The sequence below is a fragment of the Macaca fascicularis genome, chromosome 17 (genome assembly GCF_037993035.2).
Source record: "Macaca fascicularis isolate 582-1 chromosome 17, T2T-MFA8v1.1".
In the NCBI taxonomy this organism is placed as follows: Eukaryota; Metazoa; Chordata; class Mammalia; order Primates; family Cercopithecidae; genus Macaca; species Macaca fascicularis.
Genome location: NC_088391.1, coordinates 1,223,900 through 1,246,828, shown reverse-complemented (window position 1 = coordinate 1,246,828; position 22,929 = coordinate 1,223,900). Strand labels below are relative to the sequence as shown.

Below are 22,929 nucleotides of genomic sequence, written 5' to 3'. Positions count from 1 at the left end.
GCAGTGACCCATGATTGTGCCACAGTGTTCCAGTCTGGGCAACAGAGCAAGACTGTCTCAAAACAAAACTAACCAAACAAACCATGGAGCACGTGGAAGACAGTTAGGTGCTGGGCAAATGTTAATTGTTATATATTGTTTTCATATTGAGAAAAAATGTATGTTGTAGAAATCATCTGTGTTTTTAATGGGGAGTAGAGATATGGATCATACTAAGCAATTGATGATTGAAGCATTTATATTTGGGTTTAGAATTAAAGTATTACATATTTGTACTAACAACCACAGCTTCTGTGTACTTGGTCCTAATCTTTCCATCCTGATCCTTTTATCAGCTTCTTAGACTCTAGATGAGTTCAATGGGGAATGTGATTGGTAATCAGAAATATGAATAAAGAAAGTTCTAATTTACATAAGGGAAAATAGAAGGATTAATTTACTCTCTATTTTTTAAAACTAATTAGTGGGGAGGCTTATTGGAAATTCAAGTTCTTGGCTGGACATGGTGGCTTATGCCTGTAATCCCAATCCTTTGAAAGGCTGAGGTGAGCAGATCGCTTGAGCCCAGGAATTGAAGACCAGCCTGGGCAAAATGGTGAAACCCCATCTCTACAAAAAATGCAAAAGTTAGCCAGGCATCATGGCATGCCCCTGTAGTCCCAGCTACTTGGGAGGCTGAGGTGGGAGGATCACCTGAGCCCAGGGAGGTGAAGACTGCATTGAGCCATGATCATGCCACTGCACTCCAGCCTGGGCAATAGAGTGAGGCTGTATCTCAAAACAAAACAAAACAAAAATTAAGTTCTTGCTGTTTACTTCTGAATTACTCTTTTTTTCTTTCATTTTATTTTATCAGGATGATCCTCATACTAACTTAGTAACTGAAGCTATAAAAAATGATCACCTCAGGCAAATGGAACGTGAAAGGTAGTATTTTAAACTTAATAATGTAGTTATTAGTTACATTATTTAATTAATGTTTAGTATTAAGATACTTAATATTTGAAACTTAAAATAATTTAGTTTTAATTTTTATAAAAGGGTTGAATGTGCATACTATTTCTTACAGAACTTGTTATATTCAATATATTTCTTGAATAGTGCTATTATTTCATTTTTGTACTTACTGGTTCTCTTTTCTCATTCAGAATAATCAGTGCTCGTGCTAATCTCAATTACTAAATCTCAGTTATTCTGTCAGTTGTTTCCCTCTGCATTTGGTACATTATTGGAGATTTGTTTATCTTACCTTTATTTCAAAAATGAAATGACGTCTTTATTTTTTTTATCCTGCCACACAATTAAGTATTAGCTCTCATAGACAAAATTCTATTTATTTTGTTTCTTCCTTCCTCTAATATGGTACTACAACCTGTTTCTACTTATAACACTTCTGACACCAAATGTGTGGTTTTTCTCACACCAACAACCAATTATCCAATTCCTTGGACACCAAGGGCTTAGTCCCACAATACTGCTCCCTGTTCCTAACTATAGATGCCAGTTGTAAGCCTGGGCCTCCTGAACTCCTGACTGACCTGCTATGAATGGAGGGCTCCCACTACCCGCTCCTCAGGGTCAGTAGTTTTCTAGAAGAGCTCATGAAACTCAGGAAAATACTTTATTTATACTTACCACTTTATTACAAAGGATACAACTCAGAGACAATCAAATGGAAGAGGTGTATAGGGCAGAATGTGGGGGAAGTAGTGCAGAGCTTCTATGCACTCTCTGGGTGCACCAGCCTTCCAGCACCTCCATGTGTTCATCAACCTGGAAACTCTGAACTGTGTCATTTAGGGTTTTTATGGAGGTTTCATGATGTAGGTAGGCATGACTGGTTTTCATCATTGGCCATTGGTGATTGAACTCAGTCTGCAGCCTTTCTCCCTTCCCTGGAGATTGGGGGGTGGAATTAAAAGTACAACTGGGGTGGTGTCAGAAAAGGCGAAGTGGGGAGCTAAGACTTTAACCCCTAAAGGCTGTTCCATTCCTCTGATGTCAGTGGATGACATATGGGGAGCCTGGAATTCCATCCCTACCCAGCAGTACTGACGCACCCCCGAATCCTTTCTCCTTGGGTTGTGTCAGAGGAGGCTTAGTGGAGCGTCAGGGCTTTAACTGTCACCCAGTTGTAGCAAAGCCCTCCCATCATGATATTAGTAGGATGGACTATTTGGGAAGCAAGAACTCCCACCCTGCCCAACAGATACAAGGACCCCTTGCCTATTCTGGGTGTCAACGGAGGCCATGTGTCAGGGGCTGGATTTCCACCTTCACCTGGCAGTGGCAAGGTGGAGTGTCTCCTTCCTCTGCTGGAGATACACAGATGTCCAATACACACGTGAAAAGATGCTGAACTTCAGTAATTGGTAGGGAAATGCAGCTGAAAACGCAGTGAGATACTACTTCACACCTACTAGTATGCTGTAATAAAAAAGAAAGTAACAAGTATTGGCAAGAGTGTGGAGAAATTGGAACTCTTAAATGCTGATGGTGGGAGTATAAAATGGTGCTTTGTAAAACAGCCTAGAAGTGCCCCAAAAGGTTAAGCATAGACTTACCATATAACCCAGCAATTTTACTTCTAGATATTTACCCGAAAGTAATTAGAGTATATGTCCACATGACAACTTGTATACAGATTTTCATAGTGATATTATTCATAATATCAAAGATTAGAAATAATCCAAATGTGCAACAATTAATGAATGTGTAAATAATACATGATCTGTCCATAATATGGAATGTTATTCAGCCGTAGAAAGGAATGAAGTACTGATACATGCTATTAGGTGGGTGCAAAAGTAATTGCGTTTTTTCCCATTGAATGCAATTACTTTGCACCAACCGATACAGTACAGATGAACCTTGAAAACATGATACATGAAAGAAGCCAGTCACAAAAAGACCACATGTTTTGTGATTCTGTTTATATGAAAGGTACAAATTAGGCAAATCTATAAAGACAGAAAGTAGATTAGTGGTTGCCAGGGGCTGGATAGGCACAGGGAAGTCTCTGCTAATGGACACTGTGTTTCTTTTTGGGATGATGAAAATGTTTCAAAAGCGATTGTGGTGCTTGTTGCACAAATCTGTGACTATACCTAAACCATTGCATTGTAGACTTTATATTGGGTGAGCTGTATGGTATATGAGTTATATCCCTATAAAGCTGTTTTTTAAAAATTCAGAAATATGTTTTTAAAATTACACGCCATGACCAAGTAGGATTAATTCCAAGGCTGCAAGTTTGCTTCATTATTTTTAAATCAACGTAATTCACCAACGTAATTCCTAACAAACTAAGGAAAAATCACGATTCAGTAATATTGAGAAAGCTCTCTCTTATTTCTTATGTTTTTATGATGAGTGAGTGTTGAATTTTGTCAAATGCTTTTTCTGTAACAGTTGACATTTAACATGGATATTACTCAGCAACAAAAAGGAATGAACTATTGATACATGCAACAATTTGGATAGATTTGAAGGGAAGTATACTGTGCGAAAATAGCCAATTCCAGAAGATTATATATAATCTTATTCTTTATATATAACACTCAAAATCATAAAATTGTAGAACTGGAGATCAGATTAGTGGTTGTTAGGAGATGAAGAAGGGGTGGGAGTTGGAGGGAAACAAGGAATGGAAATATAGTGGAAATATTCTGTGTCTTGACTGTATCAACAGTAATCTTGTTGTGATATTTGAAAGATGTTACTGTTGGAGGAAACTGGGTAAAGGGTACATGGAATCTCCATTATTTTTTACAAATGCATGTGAATCTACAGTTGTCTCAAAGTTCAAAAGAAAGAATAACAAGATGAATGTTTAATGACTTGGAAAGATTATTTTGTTTGTTTGTTTGTTTGTTTTGAGATAGAGTCTCGCTCTGTCACCCAGGCTGGCGTGCAGTGGCCCAATCTTGGCTCACTGCAAGCTCCGCATCCCGGGTTCACGCCATTCTCCTGCCTCAGCCTCCGGAGTAGCTGGGACTACAGGCGCCTGCCAACACGCCTGGCTAATTTTTTGTATTGTTGGTAGAGATGGGATTTCACCATGCTAGCCAGGATGGTCTCGATATCATGACCTTGTGATCCACCTGCCTTGGCATCCCAAAGTGCTGGGATTACAAGCATGAGCCACTGTGCCACGCCTGGAAAGATTATTTCTGTATTAATACAGCATTGTATAAGGAACAAGTTACAAAATAGTATATTACATTTTGAGTCCATTTTAAAAACCACTACTTATATATAAATTCGAGAAGAAATGACTAAGAGAACTTTTACCCACCACTATAAATTGTTACATCCACTTTGAAAAGCACTTGGGGATTTTCCAGTAACCTTGACGATACACATTTTATATATGTACATGTACATATACATATACACACATAGATACAGATACACATATATACATACAAAAGCAACAAGTAGTAATTCAGTTTTACTCTTTACCACACACAATTTCTTCAGTGGTAATTTCACTCTTTACTTTCCTGTCTGCAGTGTAGGCTATGTAAGTTCCACTGCAAGGCCTTGTGTTTCTCCAGTATCTTTTCAGTTTGTCAGATGACATCATAAAGTAGAAAAAGAAAAGAAATGAACACCGTTGACCCAGCAGGCAATCATGGCTTGCTAATCACGTTTCCTAGTCATGGTTTTAAACCTGAGTCATAAATAGATTTCTATGGTAGCTGTCCATTGTTTAGTAGGCTTTTGTGGTATGTTAGTTTTGATAATGTTTACACTTAAATTTTAGGAAATCTAAACTATTTTATACTGTATCTCTAAATACAACTTTTTGGTTTATTTGATATAGGAAAGCCATGGCAGAAAAATACATTATGACATCTGCAAAACTCATTGCTCCTGTAATTGAAACATCTTTTGCTGCAGGTTATGATTGGTAAGAGAGAAAGTCTATAATACTGCATGGATATGGTTGTTTTCATAATTTATACTTTTAAATTTAAATTGTCATTAGAAAAATGAATATAAATGTTGATTCATATTTATCAAGCAGATAATATATGTTAAGATTAATATAAGCTATTTTAAAGTTCCTAATAAGATATTTTTCTTATTACTCATGTTATTTTGTAAATAAAGTAGTTATATACCACATTTCAGTCAATAATGGACCACACATATAACAGTGGTCTGGTAATATAGGAAGGTGAAAAATTCCTATCACCTAGTGACATCGTAGCTGCCTCGAAGTTGTAGCACAATGCATTATTCACTTGTTTGTGGTGATGCTGATCTAAACAAACCTGTGCTGCCAGTTGTAGAAAAGTGTGCAGTAATAGCCTAGGCCTTCACATTCACTCAGAGTTTATTTTGTGACTCATCCAAAGCAACTTCCATTCCTGGAAGCTCCGTTCATGGTAAGTACCCTATACAAGCATGACATTTTAAAAATCTTTTATACCATATTTTAATTGTACCTTTTCTATGTTCAGATAGATTTAGATATACAAATACTTACCATTGTGTTATATTTGCTTATAGTATTCAATATGGTAACATGCTGTGGAGGGTTGTAGCCTAGGAGCAGTAGGCTATACTGTATAGCCTCAGTGTGTTGTAGGCCATGCCATATAGGTTTGTGTAAGTACACCCTATGATATTTCCACAATGACGAAATTGCCTGATGACACAGTTCTCAGAACATATCCCCATCATCAAGCGATGCCTTACTGTACAGTAAATACATAAACCAGTAACATAATCGTTTATTATCAAGTATTATGTACTGTACATAGTTGTATGTGCTGTGCTTTCATAAGACTGACACAGTGCGGTAGGTTTGTTTACACCAACATCACCACAAATGTTGTGATGCTGTGTTACAGCACCTAGGATGTCATTTGGCAATAGGAATTTTTCAGCACCATTATCTTATGGGACCACTGTTGTCTATGTGGTTGGTCCTGGACCAAAGCATTTTTTTTTTTTTAGAGATGGAGTCTTGTTCTGTCGCCCAGGCTGGAGTGCAGTGGCACAATCTCCACTCACTGCAACCTCTGCCTCTTGGGTTCACGCCATTCTCCCGGCTCAGCCTCCCGAGTAGCTGGGACTACAGGCGCCCGCCACCACGCCCAGCTAATTTTTTGTATTTTTAGTAGAGACGAGGTTTCACCATGTTAGCCAGGATGGTCTCGATCTCCTGACCTCATGATCCGCCCGCCTCAGCCTCCCAAAGTGCTGGGATTCCAGGCATGAGCCACTGCCCCCGGCTGGATCAAAACTTTCTTACGTAGCATATGATTGTTGTTCATTGGAATTGCCCTGGTTACTTGTTAAAAGTGCAGATAATCTGGCTCCCTACATGTTTCTCTGTAGATCTGAGTCAGGGTTCTGAGGTCTGGAGTGAGTATCTGCATTTGTGTCAAGCCTCCCCAAGTGATTCTGATACCTACTATACTGTAACTCTTTACCGGTGTTATGACTGCATATTAAAATCAGGGAATTTTAAATAGTCCTAACACACAGGCTGCACCGTAGACTAGTTGAATCAGAATTTCTGGGTGTTGGGACAGAGGGATCAGTATTTATAAAGCCTCCTAGGGGGTTCTGTGATATAAATCCCACATACAGAACCATTGCTCTGTACTATGCAAATAGTTCTTGAATGCCACTGACTGAAGAACTCACTAAAAACAGATATTCGGTTGGTCTTAAATGGGATAGAGCATCTACATTTTTTTAATGCTGTCCAGGTAACTGTCATGTGTAATGGAAATTACACATAATCCCACAGTTTTACTGAAAAAACAGAAGAGAAAACTTAGTTCTGCAATTACTTGCGATTTTTACTATGAATTCTTCTGGCATTCTTACTATGTTTCTGTTAACTTACTTGTATACGATTAAATTATTTTTAACCTTTTTTCTGGATTGTTTATGTTTGTTAAATATAAACATACAAAAAATTATCCAAAATGGTAACTCAGCTCAGTGATACATCACAAAACAAACAAACGTTTAACCATTACATACCCTGATAAGTACAATTTAAAGAATAGAACATTGTTAGCAACTTGCAAAATGCCAATCCTAATCACTGGCTATCCAACTCGGAAGAGTGACTGATGTCCCTGAAGAGTGACTTTGATGATAATCACTTCCTTGCTTTTCTTCATACTTTAACCACCTAAGCAGGCATCCATAATTTAGTTTTGCCAGGTTTTAAAAGCATTATATAAATGGATCATACTGTACATATTCTTCTGCATATGACTTCTTTTACTCTGTGTTTGTGTTGTCCATGTCCTCGCATGTAGCTGTGGTTTGTTCATTTTCATTGCTATCTAGTAGTTCATGGTATTAATATGTAAAAATGTATCCATTTCAATGTGACTGGGCATTGTGATTTGCAGTTTGTACCTGTTGTAAATGCTCCTATCAATATTATGGTACAATTGTGCATGTCTCTTGGTGGGTGGTGCCTACATTTCTGTTAGATATATACCTATGAGTGAAATGGCTTGGTCCTAGGGTGTGTGTATGTTCAGCTTTGATACTGCTAAACAGTTTTCCAAAGTTCCTATCCTTGTTTACACCCCCACCAAGAGTGCATCAAAATTCGAATAGTTTACAATTACTTGGTGTATTTTGTTTTTTTTCATTTTAGCCAGCCATACTGGTGGCATCTCATTGTAGTTTTAATTTGCCTTTCACTGACAGCTGATTTTATATGTTTATTTGCCATATGAATATTATTTTTTGAGAAGTGCCCATTCAAGACTTTTGCCCTTGTTTGTATTTCTTTGGTTAGTTCTTTTTGTGTTTTTTTAAGGCAATTTTTGCATACCCCAACTTCATGAAAATATTTTCCTATATGCTAGAGGTTTTACTTTTCACATTTAGATATAGGATCTATATGGAATTGATTTTTGTGTGTAGTATGAAGTAAGGTCAAGTTTTTTTTTCTTTTATCTCTCTTTTCTTTTTTGTAATAGGGCTATCCAGTTAACCCAGCATCATTTATGGAAAATAGTTTACTTTTTCCACTGCACTGTAATGTCACCTTTGACATATACCAAGTGACTATACATTAGTCTGTTTGTAGACTCTTTATTCAATCCCTTTGGTCCATTTCTCTACTCTTGCAGTCAAACCACATTGCTTACATTTCTATATATAGTAACACTTGATATCTGGAGTGCTATGATCTGAATATTTGTGTTCCCCCAACATTCATATGTTGAAATCCTAACCCCCAAGGTGATAGTATTAGGAGGTCGTCCCTTTCTAGGTGATTAGGACATGAAGGTAGGACGCTTTATTTTTATTTTTATTTTTTGAGACGGAGTCTTACTCTGTTGCCAGGCTGCAGTGCAGTGGCGCGATCTCGGCTCACTGCAACCTCCACCTCCCGGATTCAAGCAATTCCCCTGCCTCAGCCTCCTGAGTAGCTGGGACTACAGGTGCACGCGACCATTCCTGGCTAGTTTTTTGTATTTTAATAGAGATGGGGTTTCACCATGTTAGCCAGGATGGTCTCAATCTCCTGACCTCGTGATCCGCCTGCCTCAGCCTCCCAAAGTGCTGGGATTACAGGCATGAGCCACCGCACCCAGCTGGTAGGATACTTTTTGAATGGGATTAGTGCCCTTATGAAAGGAGACTCTGGAGAGCTAGCTAGCCCCTACTATTATGTGAGGACACAGCAAAAAGACAGCATTCTGTCAAATTAAATATATTCTATAAGTTCTGTAGAATTTTTCTCACCATGAGAGCATTTAAGATGGAAAAATATATGGAAACTCATCTGTTACAAATTGAAATTGTTACAATAGTTAATTCAAAAATGAGAATGTAGATATCAATCCAATTTTTACTTAAATTGATTAGAAATTAAAATAGACTAATGATAAATTGGATAAGAAAAGTAATTTAGAACTGAAGACTTCAGTAACTTAAAACCTGTGTTGGAGCAAATCAAGTGCTTACCTTTACAGAGTACTAGGGACCCTTTAAAAAATCTTTGAAAAGCCACATTTAAGAAAACCAACAGTATCAATATACTAAAACGAAATCAAGTAAACTTTTTTATGCTTTCCCTTATAGGTGCGTGGAAGTGGTGAAAGCTTCTCAATATGTAGAGCTAGCCAATGATCTGGAAATAAACAAAGCAGTCACATACTTGAGACAAAAGGACTATAACCAGGTAAGTTTTAAAAAACTTTTCAGATGGAATTCCATATCTTAATTGGTCAAGCAATAAAAACAGGGAAACTCCTTTCTGGAATAATGTTATCTGTGATTATTCTGAAGTTTAATATTTTTATTTCTATTTTATCGTAATTTTCATTAAAGTAGTTTTAAACTTTTATTAATTTTTGTCTGTTGTTTCTTTTTTTTTTTTTTTTTAGACAGAGTCTCGCTCTGTTGCCCAGGCTGGAGTGCAGTGGTGCGATCTCGGCTCACTGCAAGCTCCGCCTCCCGGGTTCACACCATTCTCCTGCCTCAGCCTCCCGAGTAGCTGGGACTACAGGCACCCGCTACCATGCCTGGCTAATTTTTTGTATTTTTAGTAGAGACGGGGTTTCACCGTGTTAGCCAGGATGGTCTTGATCTCCTGACCTTGTGATCCGCCCACCTGGGCCTCCCAAAGTGCTGGGATTACAGGCGTGAGCCACCGTGCCTGGCCGTTGTTTCTTAAAATGTAAATACTTTCTTTGTATAGCATGGTTGCTAAATTATAAACCATATTCTATTCTGGAGATTAACTTTCCCCTAGAGGTTTTCAAAGTGTTCCCCAAAGCATAAAGTTGTTAGGAACACTGATTATGCTAGGGAGCATGGGAAGCTGGGAGCCTGCCATCCTCACCAGAGCAGCTTCCTTATAGTCTGTTTTTTGTGTTTGGTTTCCTCATTGACACTGCATTGGGAATGGAAGGGTCCATACATGGCTGTATGGGGTTTTAGAACTCTGCAGATCTCTCACTGGCACTGCTGCTCCCTTGCTACCTTGTGTGGGGGTAGAGTGGGTGCTCCCCCTTCAGCAGTCTCTCAGTTAGGACAGAGCTGACACACAATCAGGAGGCTTAGACAGCTGTAAGAAAGAGGGATAACCAAAGAGAGTGAACAGAATGACTTGATGTCCTAGTCTGTAACACCAGTGGTTAGTGTCATTATATGCCAGCACCTAGAACACTCAGCTCTTCCCAGTTAGATCCAGAGAGCAAGGACCAGAGAAAAGCTGCAGCGTCTTTCCCACATCCTCTCCCAAGCCTGTGCTTTCAGGTTGTCTTCCTATTTAGAGAACTTTTTGCTCTGGGAGACAACAGAAAGGACTAACAAAGGAAGTGGGGAGAATACTATCTACTCAAAGAATATGAGAGTAGAAAAAAGCAACCCTAGTGTTCATGAAATACATATATATAATTAATGTAGTACTATGGGGTGGTTCCATTGCATATGTTAATTTACTGAGCTTAATTTTTTGAGCATTTACAAAACATTTGAAAAAGACTTTTCAAAGTATCCTGTCATTTGATCATCACATCCTTGGTCATGAAAAATGCCTCCAGTGACTCTCTAATGTTGTAATGCTTTTTATATGGAAGTGATGTGAATCAAATTGGTCTTTATTATCTTGCTAAAGTGCTATATGGACAAAAAAATTTTGTGTGTGACATGTACTGTTATAGATGACAAAATGGAGAAAACCATGTTTGCACAGTTTTCCTTTGACATTTTATTTTTAAATGATCTTTTTAGAAAGGGTTAAGAGGCCGGGCGTGGTGGCTCACACCTGTAATCTCAGCACTTTGGGAGGCCGAGGCAGGTGGATCACCTGAGGTCAAGAGTTTTGAGACCAGCCTAACCATTATGGTGAAACCCCGTCTCTACTGAAAATACAAAAATTAGCCAGGCCTGGTGGTGTGTGCCTATAGTCCCAGCTACTCGGGAGGCTGAGACAGGAGAATTGCTTGAACCCAGGAGGTAGAAGTTGCAGTGAGCTGAGATCCCACCATTGCACAGAGCGAGACTTCATCTCAAAAAAAAAAAAAAGGTTAAGAATGCATTATCATAGCTCATGTTTTAAAACTATGTTTATTAAGCAATAAACACTAATTTTTAAATGTTAAAACCTATTGAACTCAGATCTTACTATCTGTGCTTTCCTAGCTACTCTCGTTCAAAGTATCTTATGTTCCATTTGCATTTTCAAGTTTTTAATATCAATTGGTTTACTGATTTTTTTAAAATGCCATTTCTGCTTTCTTTTCATCATTGCTGCTTTCACTCTTTCTTTTGTTTGTATATTGTAAGTATTATGAGGTGGGTATAATACAATCTTAGTTTGAAAGAAATGTTATTAAGTGAAAAAGGATTGGGTTGATGTATCTCATAATCATCATTTGATGGCAACTACTTTATTTACAATTCAAAGTGAAAAAGAAAAATTTATGTCTTCTGTGAGGATATAGTTCTGGAGTTAGCTCTAAATACTTTTTTTTTTTTTTTTTTTTTCTCAAGAAAAAGATGCTGAAATCACAGAGTATGGGTCTTTTTGATAATGATGGTGTTTGTAGCCACTTTTGTAATTGAAAAAATAGACTCTGCCAAAAAGCCCAAAGTGGATGAAATGAAGCCATTGGCCTGGAGGCCAGTTCTGGTGTAGGGGCGGGCTCAGTGGAATGCTGAAGCTGGGAGCTAGATGGCATCAGCTGGGAAAGGAGACCAGGACAGACATAGATCCCTTTTCCTCGCTGTTTTCAGGGAAACAGACAGACAAGCTAACATTGTTTATTTTTATTTTTTGTTTTGCCATTTTGACTGCACTTTATCAGTTCTGTTTATAAATAAACTTAGAATATTCTTTTAAAAACAAATATTTTATATAGATTTATGGACGTGTAGAGAACAGTTATGAAAACAGCCTATTTCAAAACAAAAACTTGAGCCAAAAAATACCCGAGTGTTCCTTTTATTAGAATAATTATGTAGCCTTTTTAGAATAGATCATAGTTTAGAAACGTATGATATGAAGTGTTTTTAGTTTGTCACGTGATAACCATTTAGGATGTTTTAAGTTGTAAATACCTTTGCCAAGTTTTTTAAGTAATAGTTTTGGATTGCACTGTTTTTTGGATTCATAATAACCATTTTGGGAGAAAATAGATTTGATGTTAAATATAGCCTTAAAGTATTGTTATTAATGAGTTACAAAGTAGTATATATCAAAATTTAAAAATTTAACACATGTCCTTGACTATAATGTAAATGGCTGCTTCTAAAAGGAATGATACAAAGGACTATAACACTCCTTTTTTTAAAAAAAATTGTTTTTATTGCTTGTTAGCATTCTTTTTGTTTTGTTTTGTGGATGTTGTAGAGAATAGCTTTCTTTTCCTGTACACTTTGGAGAGTTTAATGGGTATATGAGTTACACCTGTCCAAGTGCCTTATATTTTAAAGTAATATACCATTTATTGTGACACAGTCTAAAAGTGAAGATTAAACTATCTCAATTCTTATTTAAAGTGAAATGCAGCTTATAAAACTTAGAGATTCAAAATAGTGGTAGCTTTTATATTAATAGTTGTGGAGGTTGTATAAAGAATCAGTGAGGTAGTTTCTATAGGATAAGCAGTATTAGCAGCAATTATTTTTTAGATAAATTTAAGGAACTTGTGGCAGTGTTATAAAATCTTTAAGCAAATGATGGAATCTTTTTTTTTTTTTTTTTTTTGAGACGAGTCTCGCTCTGTCACCCAGGCTGGAGTGCAGTGGCCGGATCTCTGCTCACTGCAAGCTCCGCCTCCCGGGTTTACGCCATTCTCCGGCCTCAGCCTCCCGAGTAGCTGGGACTACAGGTGCCCGCCACCTCGCCTGGCTAGTTTTTTGTATTTTTTTAGTAGAGACGGGGTTTCACCGTGTTAGCCAGGATGGTTTCGATCTCCTGACCTCATGATCCGCCCGTCTCGGCCTCCCAAAGTGCTGGGATTACAGGCTTGAGCCACCACCCCCCGGCCAGAATCTTGAAAGTGAGGATACAATGTTTGGGTTTTTCTTTTCCAGTGTTTACTTTGTAGAATTATACACTGCTGACCTAGAAACGTCCATCAGTTTTCTTTGAAGTCATCAAAAACCCTTTAAAAGAATAATTTGCTTGGCAACTTTGTTGTGCAAATAATACAAATAAAAGGATAACAATTTACTCATATTCTAACCAAAGTATCTGAAATTGAGTGTTTTAAAATCTTCTGTCCTTCAAAAAAATTGAGTCAGTTTGCCTACTGGTACTTCATTTGAGGTCAAACACTGAACAGCCCACATCTCAGAATCTGTCAGACATTTGCAACAGCTATAGTTGACAACCATTATAAACGCTAACACAGTTATTTTTGCTTGTACACAGCTGCTTTCTAGGAGCAGGAGGCACCAAGAGTCAAGCATCCTCTAATCAGTGAATGTGTTTTAAGAGGAAGGAAGGAAGGAAGACCCAGTGCCTTTCTCTACCTTGTTTTTTCTTTCTGATATTCTGTAGCAATTTCTAGGTTGAATACTCATTCACCTTTCATGTAAAGTGTCTGAGCGCCCCACACATCTTATTTGGTTAGGATTGTCTCAGACCTGCCAGGCAGTTAAAAACATACTTTCATTTCTCATGATTTAAAAATGTAATTATATTTGGATCTACTTTAGATCACTTTTTGTAATACTTCCAGAATTATTTTCTGTTACTGGTTTTGAAAAATTTTGTGCGATTTTTCCTTCTTGGCCTTCTGAAACTCCAGTTACATTTCTCTTAGACCTTTTCATTATGCTCTCATAAGTCTCTTGTGTTCTTTTCTAGGAACTTTTTTTAGCCATCTATTTTGCCATGCTTCATTTAGTCTGAACATTTTCTGGGACCTTGGCCTTGAAGTCCTGGTTGCTTTGCTAGCTCGCTCTACAGTGCCTTCAAAAATATTTTTAGTATTTTCTATAATCTTTCTAGTTGTTCTCTGTCAAAGAATGGTCTTCTGTAGGCTGGTCAGTCATGGCCAGAAGCAGAAACCTCAGAATTATTTTGTAAAGATCAAATTTGATCACGTCTCTTAGGCAAAACCTTTCAGGGCCTCATTGCCCACCCCGTTATGCAGGATAAACACTCAACTGCATCACATGACTCCCAAGGCTCATTATTATTATTATTATCATCATATTTTTATTTTTTAGACAGAGTCTCACGCCTATGCCCAGTCTAGTCTCAAAATCCTGACCTCAAGCAGTTCTTCTGCCGCAGCCTCCCGAAGTGCTGAGATTATAGGATGAGCCACCATGCCCAAGCCTTCCAAGGCTCATTACTTACTACTGACCTTTCTTCCAGTTACCAGGCCTCTCTTCAGCTCTGTTGTCTTAATTATATTTTTAATTTCAGAATTTCCATTTTTTTCTTTTTTATAAATTCTAGTTCTCAAATGAAATTCTCTTCTTGTAATCTGTTTTCTTGAACATGTTAATCCACGCCTTTTGAGCCCTTCCCTGGTCGTACCCTTCAGGAACACTGATCTTTTCCCCAACCCTAAGCTTGAGTACTGTCGTATTACAATGGTAGTAACCTTCAGATATTCCATTTCTAGGCTGTAGAGATCTTAAAAATGTTGGAAAAAAAGGACAGTAGAGTGAAAAGTGCAGCTGCGACCAATCTCTCAGCCCTGTATTATATGGTAAGTTTTTTTTATTACTAAGAGTTAAATATATTAGTATATGATTAACTCTTTTTTGTATTGCTAATTTTGTATTGCTAAATTTCTGCCTGAGGATCATGCCTAAGGAGAAACCCCCAAAGAATACTGGTGGAGAATGGTAAGTGGACTGAGGTGTATAGAGGATCTGATCATGACAAGTGCCAGGCCAGGGGCTGAGTTGGCAGACATGAGTGAGAAGGACCATCTCTGAAGGAGAAGGGAGGGAGAAAAATTGTAGTGGTAAGTATCACATCATAGATTATGGAACGTACAGCTGGAGGAGCTAGAGATGTGTTTCAACTCTTTTGTGTTAGTAACAAAAGTGACATCTTAGGTTAAAAGACTGATGTAAGGTTACAGAGTATCATCTCTAACAAGCTTTCATTGAGCATCTACTGGACGCCAATCATGGGAATACCGAAAGTCTAAAAGCTCCCTAAAGGGGCGCGTTCTTGTCTTTGGAACAAAGGAGGTAGACAAGGAAGGAAGGTTTAAAGTAGAGAACAATAAACTAACATAGATAATAAGTGCTTCAGAAATTCAGAGGAGGCAAAGAACATTCTAATTTAAGGCTTTCAGGAAAGATTTCATAGAGAGTTGGATCTTGCCGGTCAGAATATAGAAAGGGGCATTTGTAGGGAGACGGGGACTAAACAAAAGTACAGAGGCAAGAAAGTGCTGGGAGGGAAGTGTGTATAAGAGTCATTTCTTTTCACCAGAAAATACAGAATTTCTCGTAGGCTTTTTCTGAATATTGAAAATTGATTATAGGTAGGTGTGGTGCCTCAAGCCTACAATCCCAGCACTTTGGGAGGCTGAGGCATGTGGATCACTTGAGCCTAGGAGTTTGAGACCAGCCTGGGCAACACAATGCCTGTCTCTACAAAAAGTTCAAAAAATCAGCTGGGCATGGTGGTGCGTGCCTGTAGTCCCAGCTACTCGGAAGGCTGAGGTGGGAGGATCCACCCGAGCTGGGGAGGTCAAGGCTGTTGTGAGCCATGATTGTGCCATTGTACTCCTGTTTGGTGACAGATATCTTGTCTCAAAAAAATAAATAAATAAATAAATTGTAGATTTTCATATGTCACTTTGAGAACCTCTACGATTTTAAGGGCTGGAGGTTAGAAACAACTAAACTGTGTAATTTTTCAGTATCCTTTTCAATTCTGTCATTCTATGATTCTTAGAGGAAATGATCTGAGATTTAATTTTGTCCTGCGTGTAGAAGACTATAAGAGCTTTCCTTAGGAATAACTGTTGATGCTGAGGTGGCAGGGCCAGGAAGGGCCCAGATGAAGGCATGACAGCAACCCAGACCTCACCATATACCTGGGCGGTAAACTATTAGAAAGCTACCACAGCTCCTTAACTCTGCCTTAGCCACTAGCTCTTGAATTTCCAGCGTCTTGGGTTTTGCTTAAGTTTTGCTCAGAATAATGGCATAGGAATGGGCTTAACAGATTACCAAGAACTGCCCTTATTGTAAGAATATTCCATTTGATCCAACCTCTTGTTTAAATTTACTTTCATGACCCAACTGAAATATGAAGGCTTCCTGACGCTCCTTGGCAGATATTCTCACCTCCCTTTGTGCTCCTAGAATATTTTGTTTGCACTTACAGCGTTGTATTTTAATAGTTTATATGTGATTCTTCTCCATCAGCCCATCAGCTTCAGCTTTGTATTGTGCACAGAGCCTTGCTGACGACAGGTGCTTTTTTTTTTTTTTTTTTTTTTTTGAGACGGAGTCTTGCTCTGTCGCCCAGGCTGGAGTGAGTGGCGCCATCTCGGCTCACTGCAAGCTCCGCCTCCCGGGTTCACGCCATTCTCCTGCCTCAGCCTCCCCAGTAGCTGGGACTACAGGCACCCGCCACCACGCCCAGCTAATTTTTTTTTTTTTTTTTGTATTTTTAGTAGAGATGGGGTTTCACCATGTTAGCCAGGATGGTCTCGATCTCCTGACCTCGTGATCCGCCCGTCTCGGCCTCCCAAAGTGCTGGGATTACAGGCGTGAGCCACCGCGCCCGGCCTGTAGTTTTATATATGATATGTAGTTGAAAGTATATTGTTGGTATCTGGCATATAGTTGTATCTATTTTCTCTTGCTGTGTAATGAACTGCCCCAAACCGTAGTGGCTTGAAATCACCAGGTATTTGCTTACATTCTACCCAGTGAGCTGGGTTCACCTGGATGCTTCTTTCACTGGGCTTGCCTGGCCTTACTCATGCAGCTGCCATCCTCTGAGGCATAACTGAGACTGGATGTTCCAAATTCCTACCTCATGCCTGTCACTTAGCTGAACTGTTGGCCAGGGCAACTCAGTCTTCCTTCAGAGCATCCCCAGCAGGGGATCAGCCTTCTCAGGTGGGACTGGGTTCAATGAGAGCAAACCCCAGTACACAGGTGTGTATTAGCACATTGAGTTTGTTATTATTTTATTGAACAAAACAAACATGAGAGAGAATCATACCTGAATGAGTCATACATGAATCCTGGGAGGTGTGATCCACTGAAGTCATTATTGTAACAATCTACCACTGCCTGCACTCAGACCCCAGTTACTCATAGCCCTCCCAAGACTCTCAGAGTCTCATTCCACCACAGCATCAGGTTCAAAGGCCAGGATCTACATCAGGTCTGAATAGAAATGGGGCTTTCCAGCTGGGTTTGGTGGCTCATGCCTGTAATCCCAGCACTTTGGGAGGCCGAGGCAGGTGGATCACTTGAGGCCAGGAGTTTGAGCCTGACCAACATAGTGAAACCTCATCTCTACTAAACACGGTGAAACCCTGTCTCTACCAAAAATATAAAAAATTAGCCAGGCATGGTGGTGCATGCCTGTAGTCCCAGCTACTCGGGAGGTTGAGGCATGAGAATTGCTTGAACCTGAAGGGCAGAGGTCACGGTGAGCCAAGATCGTGCCACTGCATTCCAGCCTGGGCGACAGAACGAGACTCCATCTCAAACAAACAAAAAAAAAACAAGAAATGGAGCTTTCTCAGGCACAATTTCTTCTTGATCCAAAGATTTCTGAATGAAAAGACATGACACTCATCCCCTGTAAGACACTCATCCCCAAAGGGGAGGGATGGAGGCACATCACAGTCACTTTCTTTAATGATTCTGAAACCTAGCAAAGCAGGTGTGGCCAGTGCTCCCTAGTCTGAGAAAAAGGAATATTCCTTGATTAGGGCCCAGCTCTGCTCCCTCGAAGTGGCCCCCTAATTCTTTTTCCTCTATGACTCTTGGCTCTGCCTTCTGAGAGCATCTTCCTTTTGTATAAGAAATAGCCTATGTTTCAGGAACAGAAAACCAAACACTGCATGTTCTCACTCATAAGCGAGAGTTGAACAGTGAGAACACATGGACACAGGGAGGGGAGCATCACACACTGGGGCCTGTCGGGGAGTAGAAAGCAAGGGAGAGCATTAGGACCAATACCTAATGCATGTGGGGATTAAAACCTAGATGACAGGTTGATGGGTGCAGCAAACCACCATGGCACATGTATACCTATGTAACAAACCACATTCTGCACATGTATCCCATAACTTAAAAAAAAAAAAAGAAAAGAAAGAAATAGGCTGTGTTTGCAGCTGATTAACTTTCTCAGTTTGTGTTCTGCCCTGAGACATTTGGGACACAGAGAGCTTTTTTCATTTTGGACTCTTATCTGTCCCTTTAATCCAAACTAGCAACAGTCAGTACAACTCGCCTAAAAACTTGGAGGGTTTTCTCTAAGTCTTGTTAGGATTTCCCACATGTCTCAACAGCTGCATCCATAATTCTTTTCGGGACAGACCCCTTTCCACTAGGTGTGTAAGGCTGCTGTGGAACGGAGCCTTGAAGTGTCTTAGAAGCCCGTTTCACTACCTGGGAGAGAAGGTCTGCTAGGTATGACCTTAAATCTTTGTGAGATGTTTACGAAAGGTATTACAGCCACACCTTTGAATTGTTCCCTAACCTGCCATCTTGTGCCACCACAAGAAACTGGAGACATGAAATAATTTTATTTTCTACCTTAGCAAGTCCTAGTTCTTCTATATTTTCTCTAAATTCTACCTGCAAACTGAACAGTTCTCTCCTTAGCTCATTTTTATCTTCCTATACCTGATCAATTGTATACCCAGTTAAAATAAGTTCATTGGCCCTTCAGCATCCTACCTAGAAACCCCCTTGGCCACACGGGCATGTTTATCAGGTACACTTCCTGTCCTCTAACCCGCTCTGTAGGTGCCACTTGTGTCAGTGCTTCACGGTGACAGTGTGGCTTGCTCTTTATCCAGCCTCTGATGATGCCTTCTGCCTTTGCAGGCTCACTCATGCTCCACCATCTCTCCAGTCCCCAACACAGCCCCTCACAGCTTTTCTCAGTTTTGCCTGCTGCGTAGTCCAAAAGACAACGTTACATGTTTTTATAACAGCAGCACCCGACTTGTAGGTACCAATTTTTGTTTCAGAGTTCAATCAGAGTTCACACAAAAACTTGCACGTGAATGTTCATGGCAGGGTTATTTGTACTAACCATAAAGGAGCCTGGAAGCAACCCAAGTGTCCATCAGCAATGAATGGATAAAGGACATGTGGCCTATCCACACAGTGGGACGTTAATATTCAGACTTTACAAGGACTGCAGCACAGATGTATGCTAAAACATGGACAGACCTTAAAAATATTATGCTAAGTGAAAGAAGTCAGACGCAAAAGACTGCATATTTTATGATTCTATTTATATTTGGTGTCCAGAATAGGCATGGAGACAGAAAACAGATTAGTGGTTGCCAGGGGCTGGGGGCAGAGGAGAATGGGGAGTGACTACTAATGGGTACAGGGTTTCTTTTGAGGGTGGAAGTAGATATTGACAGTGGTTGCACAACTTTGTGAACCTACTAAATGCCACAGAATTCTACATTTTAAAGGGGTCAGGTTTATTATATATAAGCTATATCTAAACTTTTTACAAAGTTTAACCAGGGATGGTCACTGTGAGTGACATGGGAGAAGGGGCATGGCAATTTAATGTTACACAGTTGTGAAGGAGCCTGGTGGTGACGATGTAGTAGGGGAGCTGGAGATCTGAGGAGGAATCGCCATCAGTCAGTGAGTGGCCGCACTTATCCAGCTGCCACAGTAGAACCCAGAGGGCCTTCATGGGGAGTTCTGTGGGAAGCAGATACCTCTGTGCAGCTGCCTCCTCTGGGGGCCACAGCCAAACCCTGTCATGGAGCAGGGACGGCATAGTCAGGAAGAAGAGCTGCCCATGGAGTGGAGTGAGTGAGGAGAAGCTGGTACCCATGGACACTTCTGCATCAGTCCTGCATCTGATGACAAGAAAAAGCCTTTCAGAGACTAAAGGCCACTGCTTCAGGTCTGCATTCCAGATGTCACACAAGTTCCTCTTTTGGCCAAGTCTAGACAAGAGCCTAGTAGTGAAGGAGCTTCTTAGAAATGTAGTTCCTGGGTTAACCAAGCTGACCTGGCACAGATGGTCATGATGTTTAAGAACAGAGAGGTTCCTGTAGCTCACGTGAATGATGGCAAGGCCCTGACAGAGAATTTGGCATGGAGACAGGAAAAAACAATGGATTGCTACAAGTGCAGAGGCCTAGTAGGTGACACAGCCAGTGTGCTAGGAGCAGGAAGGGTAGTGCTTTTGTGACAGCTATTTCAGGGCTTCAGTGGGAGGGGGAGCGCTGCAGCAAATGGTGACATGGAATTTGGGCGTTGAGCATGGAACCACCTACATATAAATAGTGTTGTTATTCTAACAATGAGACTGTGGAGAAGTCAATCACAAGAAGCTTGGGTGGTTGAGCTTGATGAGTAAAACTCTTATGTAGAATCAGACTATCAAGACCAAGATATGTAAAATATTTTTGTTCATTATATTTGTAATCTCAGAAAGTCTGTTTATTATGTCTATAATCTCAGAACAGTCAGAAAAAGTATTTCATGAAATTCAAATAATTTGTATATGTATTTTACTTAGGGAAAGGATTTTGCACAAGCCAGCAGCTATGCAGATATAGCTGTGAACTCTGATAGATACAATCCAGCAGCTCTTACTAATAAAGGGAATACAGTTTTTGCAAATGGTGATTATGAGAAGGCCGCTGAATTCTATAAAGAGGCTCTAAGAAATGATTCTTCTTGTACTGAAGCGCTTTATAATATTGGTAAGTGAAACAAGGCGAAATTGCTTTTTAAATTATTTATTTTTTGCTTTGTATTTGTTTTTGTTTTGTTTTGCTTAAAGAGCTCAAACACATTAGGAGGAGGAGTTGACTTCCTTCTAACAGAAAATTGAAGACTACAGCCTCTCAGATTATAGTTTATTTTAAATGGAATTAATGATTCAGAAGCTATGCACTGCAAAATTTGGATCAGGCTTGCTTTACTGCCCTCTAAAAAGGCTTTTCCATCACAGTGTATAATCCTAATTTCCCAAATTTCTGCTAATACTGGATATTATCATTCTTTTTAACTTTTGCCAAGCTGATAGATGGGAAAAAATCCCGTTTGCTTACTTTTTAATTATGAACAATTTCAAACATACATAAAAGTACACACAAGAAATAAGTACCCGTGTACCTATCACCCCAGTTTAACACATTTTCACATTTTGCCATCTTTACTTCAGATTTTGTTTTTAATAAGCCAAATATTACAAGCCATGGAGTCTTACCACCATCACATTCTCTTCCCCGCCTTTCAGAGGTTGCCTGAAGTGGAGCATCATCACCCCGGGCATGAATTTGCAGTTTTGCAAACGCCTGTCCGTACAGTACTGGGTCTTGTCTCTTGGATTGTTAATAACGTTTCCCTGCCTAGGTATTTTTTGCTTTCTTTGGTTTACTTATTTTATTCTCCTTTCTATGTTATGTCAGGAGTTTATGGCTAAAAACTGAGTGGAATCTCTAGGTCTATGAAGGAGATTGATGGGTTGGTACTTTGCTGTAGGGCATCTGTCTGGTCTGGTCTGTTTAGTTGGAGACCTGCCCATAAGTCAATTGTATCTTTCCTCCCAGAAAAGACTCTTTAATCTCCTGCCTGAAGGAGGAGGGAAGGCCTACTGCCAACCTTGAAGTATAGGGGAGGCGAGAAGGAATTAGCCATGGGAGAGCCTGATTGAGAATGTATGTTTCAAGTCACTGAAGGAAGGGAGGCTATGACCACTTGGGTATCTGGGAAGAGAGCATTGAAGAGAGGCACAAAGGTCTTCATGCAGGAGCTTGCTTCCTAGATATATCCTTATTTATTTGTTTTGTAACTATTAAATATTTCTCCTTTCTCCATTGCTTAGATTTTTAACTTTGTTTCTACTTTCTTCTATGGAAGAATTGTTTTATTATCATGATCTCAGCTCACTGCAACCTCCACCTTCCAGATTCAAGTGATTCTCCCGCTGTAGCTGGAACCACAGGCATGCTCCACTATGCCAGTCTAATTTTTTGCATTTTTAGTAGAGACAGGGTTTCACTGTGTTGGCCAGGCTGGTCTCGAACTCCTGACCTCAAGTGATCCACCTGCCTCGGCCTCCCAAAGTGATGGGATTACAGGCGTGAGCCACCACGCCTGGCCAAGTTTGTCTTTTAAAAAAATTGTGTTTATTGCTTTATTCGTTTGTTTATTGCTTTATGAAGCCCTTCTTACCTTCAGATTATAAATCATTTTTCTATATTTTCTTTTCATACTCTTCTTATAGCTTTGTTTTTTCTGTTGAGTTTCAAAATTTTGAGTTCATTTTTTATGAAATAAGAATCTACATTTAAAAAAAGTAATGGCCAGGTGCAGTGGCTCATGCATGTAAATCCCAGCACTTTGGGAGGCTGAGGCGGGCGGATCACAAGGTCAGGAGATGGAGACCATCCTGACTAACACAGTGAAACCCCAATCTCTACTAAAAATAGAAAAAATTAGCCAGGCGTGGTTGCAGGCACCTATAGTCCCAGCTACTCGGGAGACTGAGGCAGGAGAATGGCGTGAACCCGGGAGGCAGATTTTGCAGTGAGCCGAGATCACGCCACTGCACTCCAGTCTGGGCGAAAGAGCAAGACTCTGCCCCCCCAACACACAAAAAAAATAATAATAATGTATAGTCGGTTGTTCTGGCACCACTTATTACTAGCATTTTCCTCCCCACTGATTATGTCTTTAAACTCTATAATTGAGTGCATGTCTGAACTATTTGTTCTGTTCTATTGGTCTGTCTATTCCTGCCCCCCA

At 39.7% G+C, this 22,929-nt stretch overlaps 2 protein-coding genes across 44 annotated transcripts in view; one reads left to right on the top strand and one right to left on the bottom strand.

Annotated features, from left to right (window-relative positions):
• IFT88 (intraflagellar transport 88) overlaps window positions 1–22,929 on the top strand; it is a 120,992-nt gene that overhangs the window by 41,110 nt on the left and 56,953 nt on the right. For 35 of the 40 annotated variants that reach the window (XR_012426710.1, XR_012426711.1, XR_012426708.1 and 32 more), the window contains 5 exons: window positions 857–927; window positions 4,829–4,915; window positions 9,085–9,184; window positions 14,595–14,681; window positions 20,693–20,879. Coding sequence is in view for 36 of the 40 variants with exons in the window: in XM_045376907.3 (XP_045232842.2) it covers window positions 857–927; window positions 4,829–4,915; window positions 9,085–9,184; window positions 14,595–14,681; window positions 20,693–20,879 (532 nt within the window). In the remaining 4 variants the exon portion in view is untranslated. Of the gene's footprint in view, window positions 1–856; window positions 928–4,828; window positions 4,916–9,084; window positions 9,185–14,594; window positions 14,682–20,692; window positions 20,880–21,418; window positions 21,535–22,929 lie in introns of those variants that run through there. The other 5 variants (XM_074021642.1, XM_074021639.1, XM_045376908.3 and 2 more) reach the window with 2 other exon arrangements.
• EEF1AKMT1 (EEF1A lysine methyltransferase 1) overlaps window positions 1,621–22,929 on the bottom strand; it is a 147,280-nt gene continuing 125,971 nt past the window's right edge. For 3 of the 4 annotated variants that reach the window (XR_012426719.1, XR_012426713.1, XR_012426717.1), the window contains exon 6: window positions 1,621–2,427. The gene's annotated coding sequence lies outside the window, so the exon portion shown is untranslated. Of the gene's footprint in view, window positions 2,428–19,412; window positions 20,025–22,929 lie in introns of those variants that run through there. The other variant, XR_010582370.2, reaches the window with a different exon arrangement.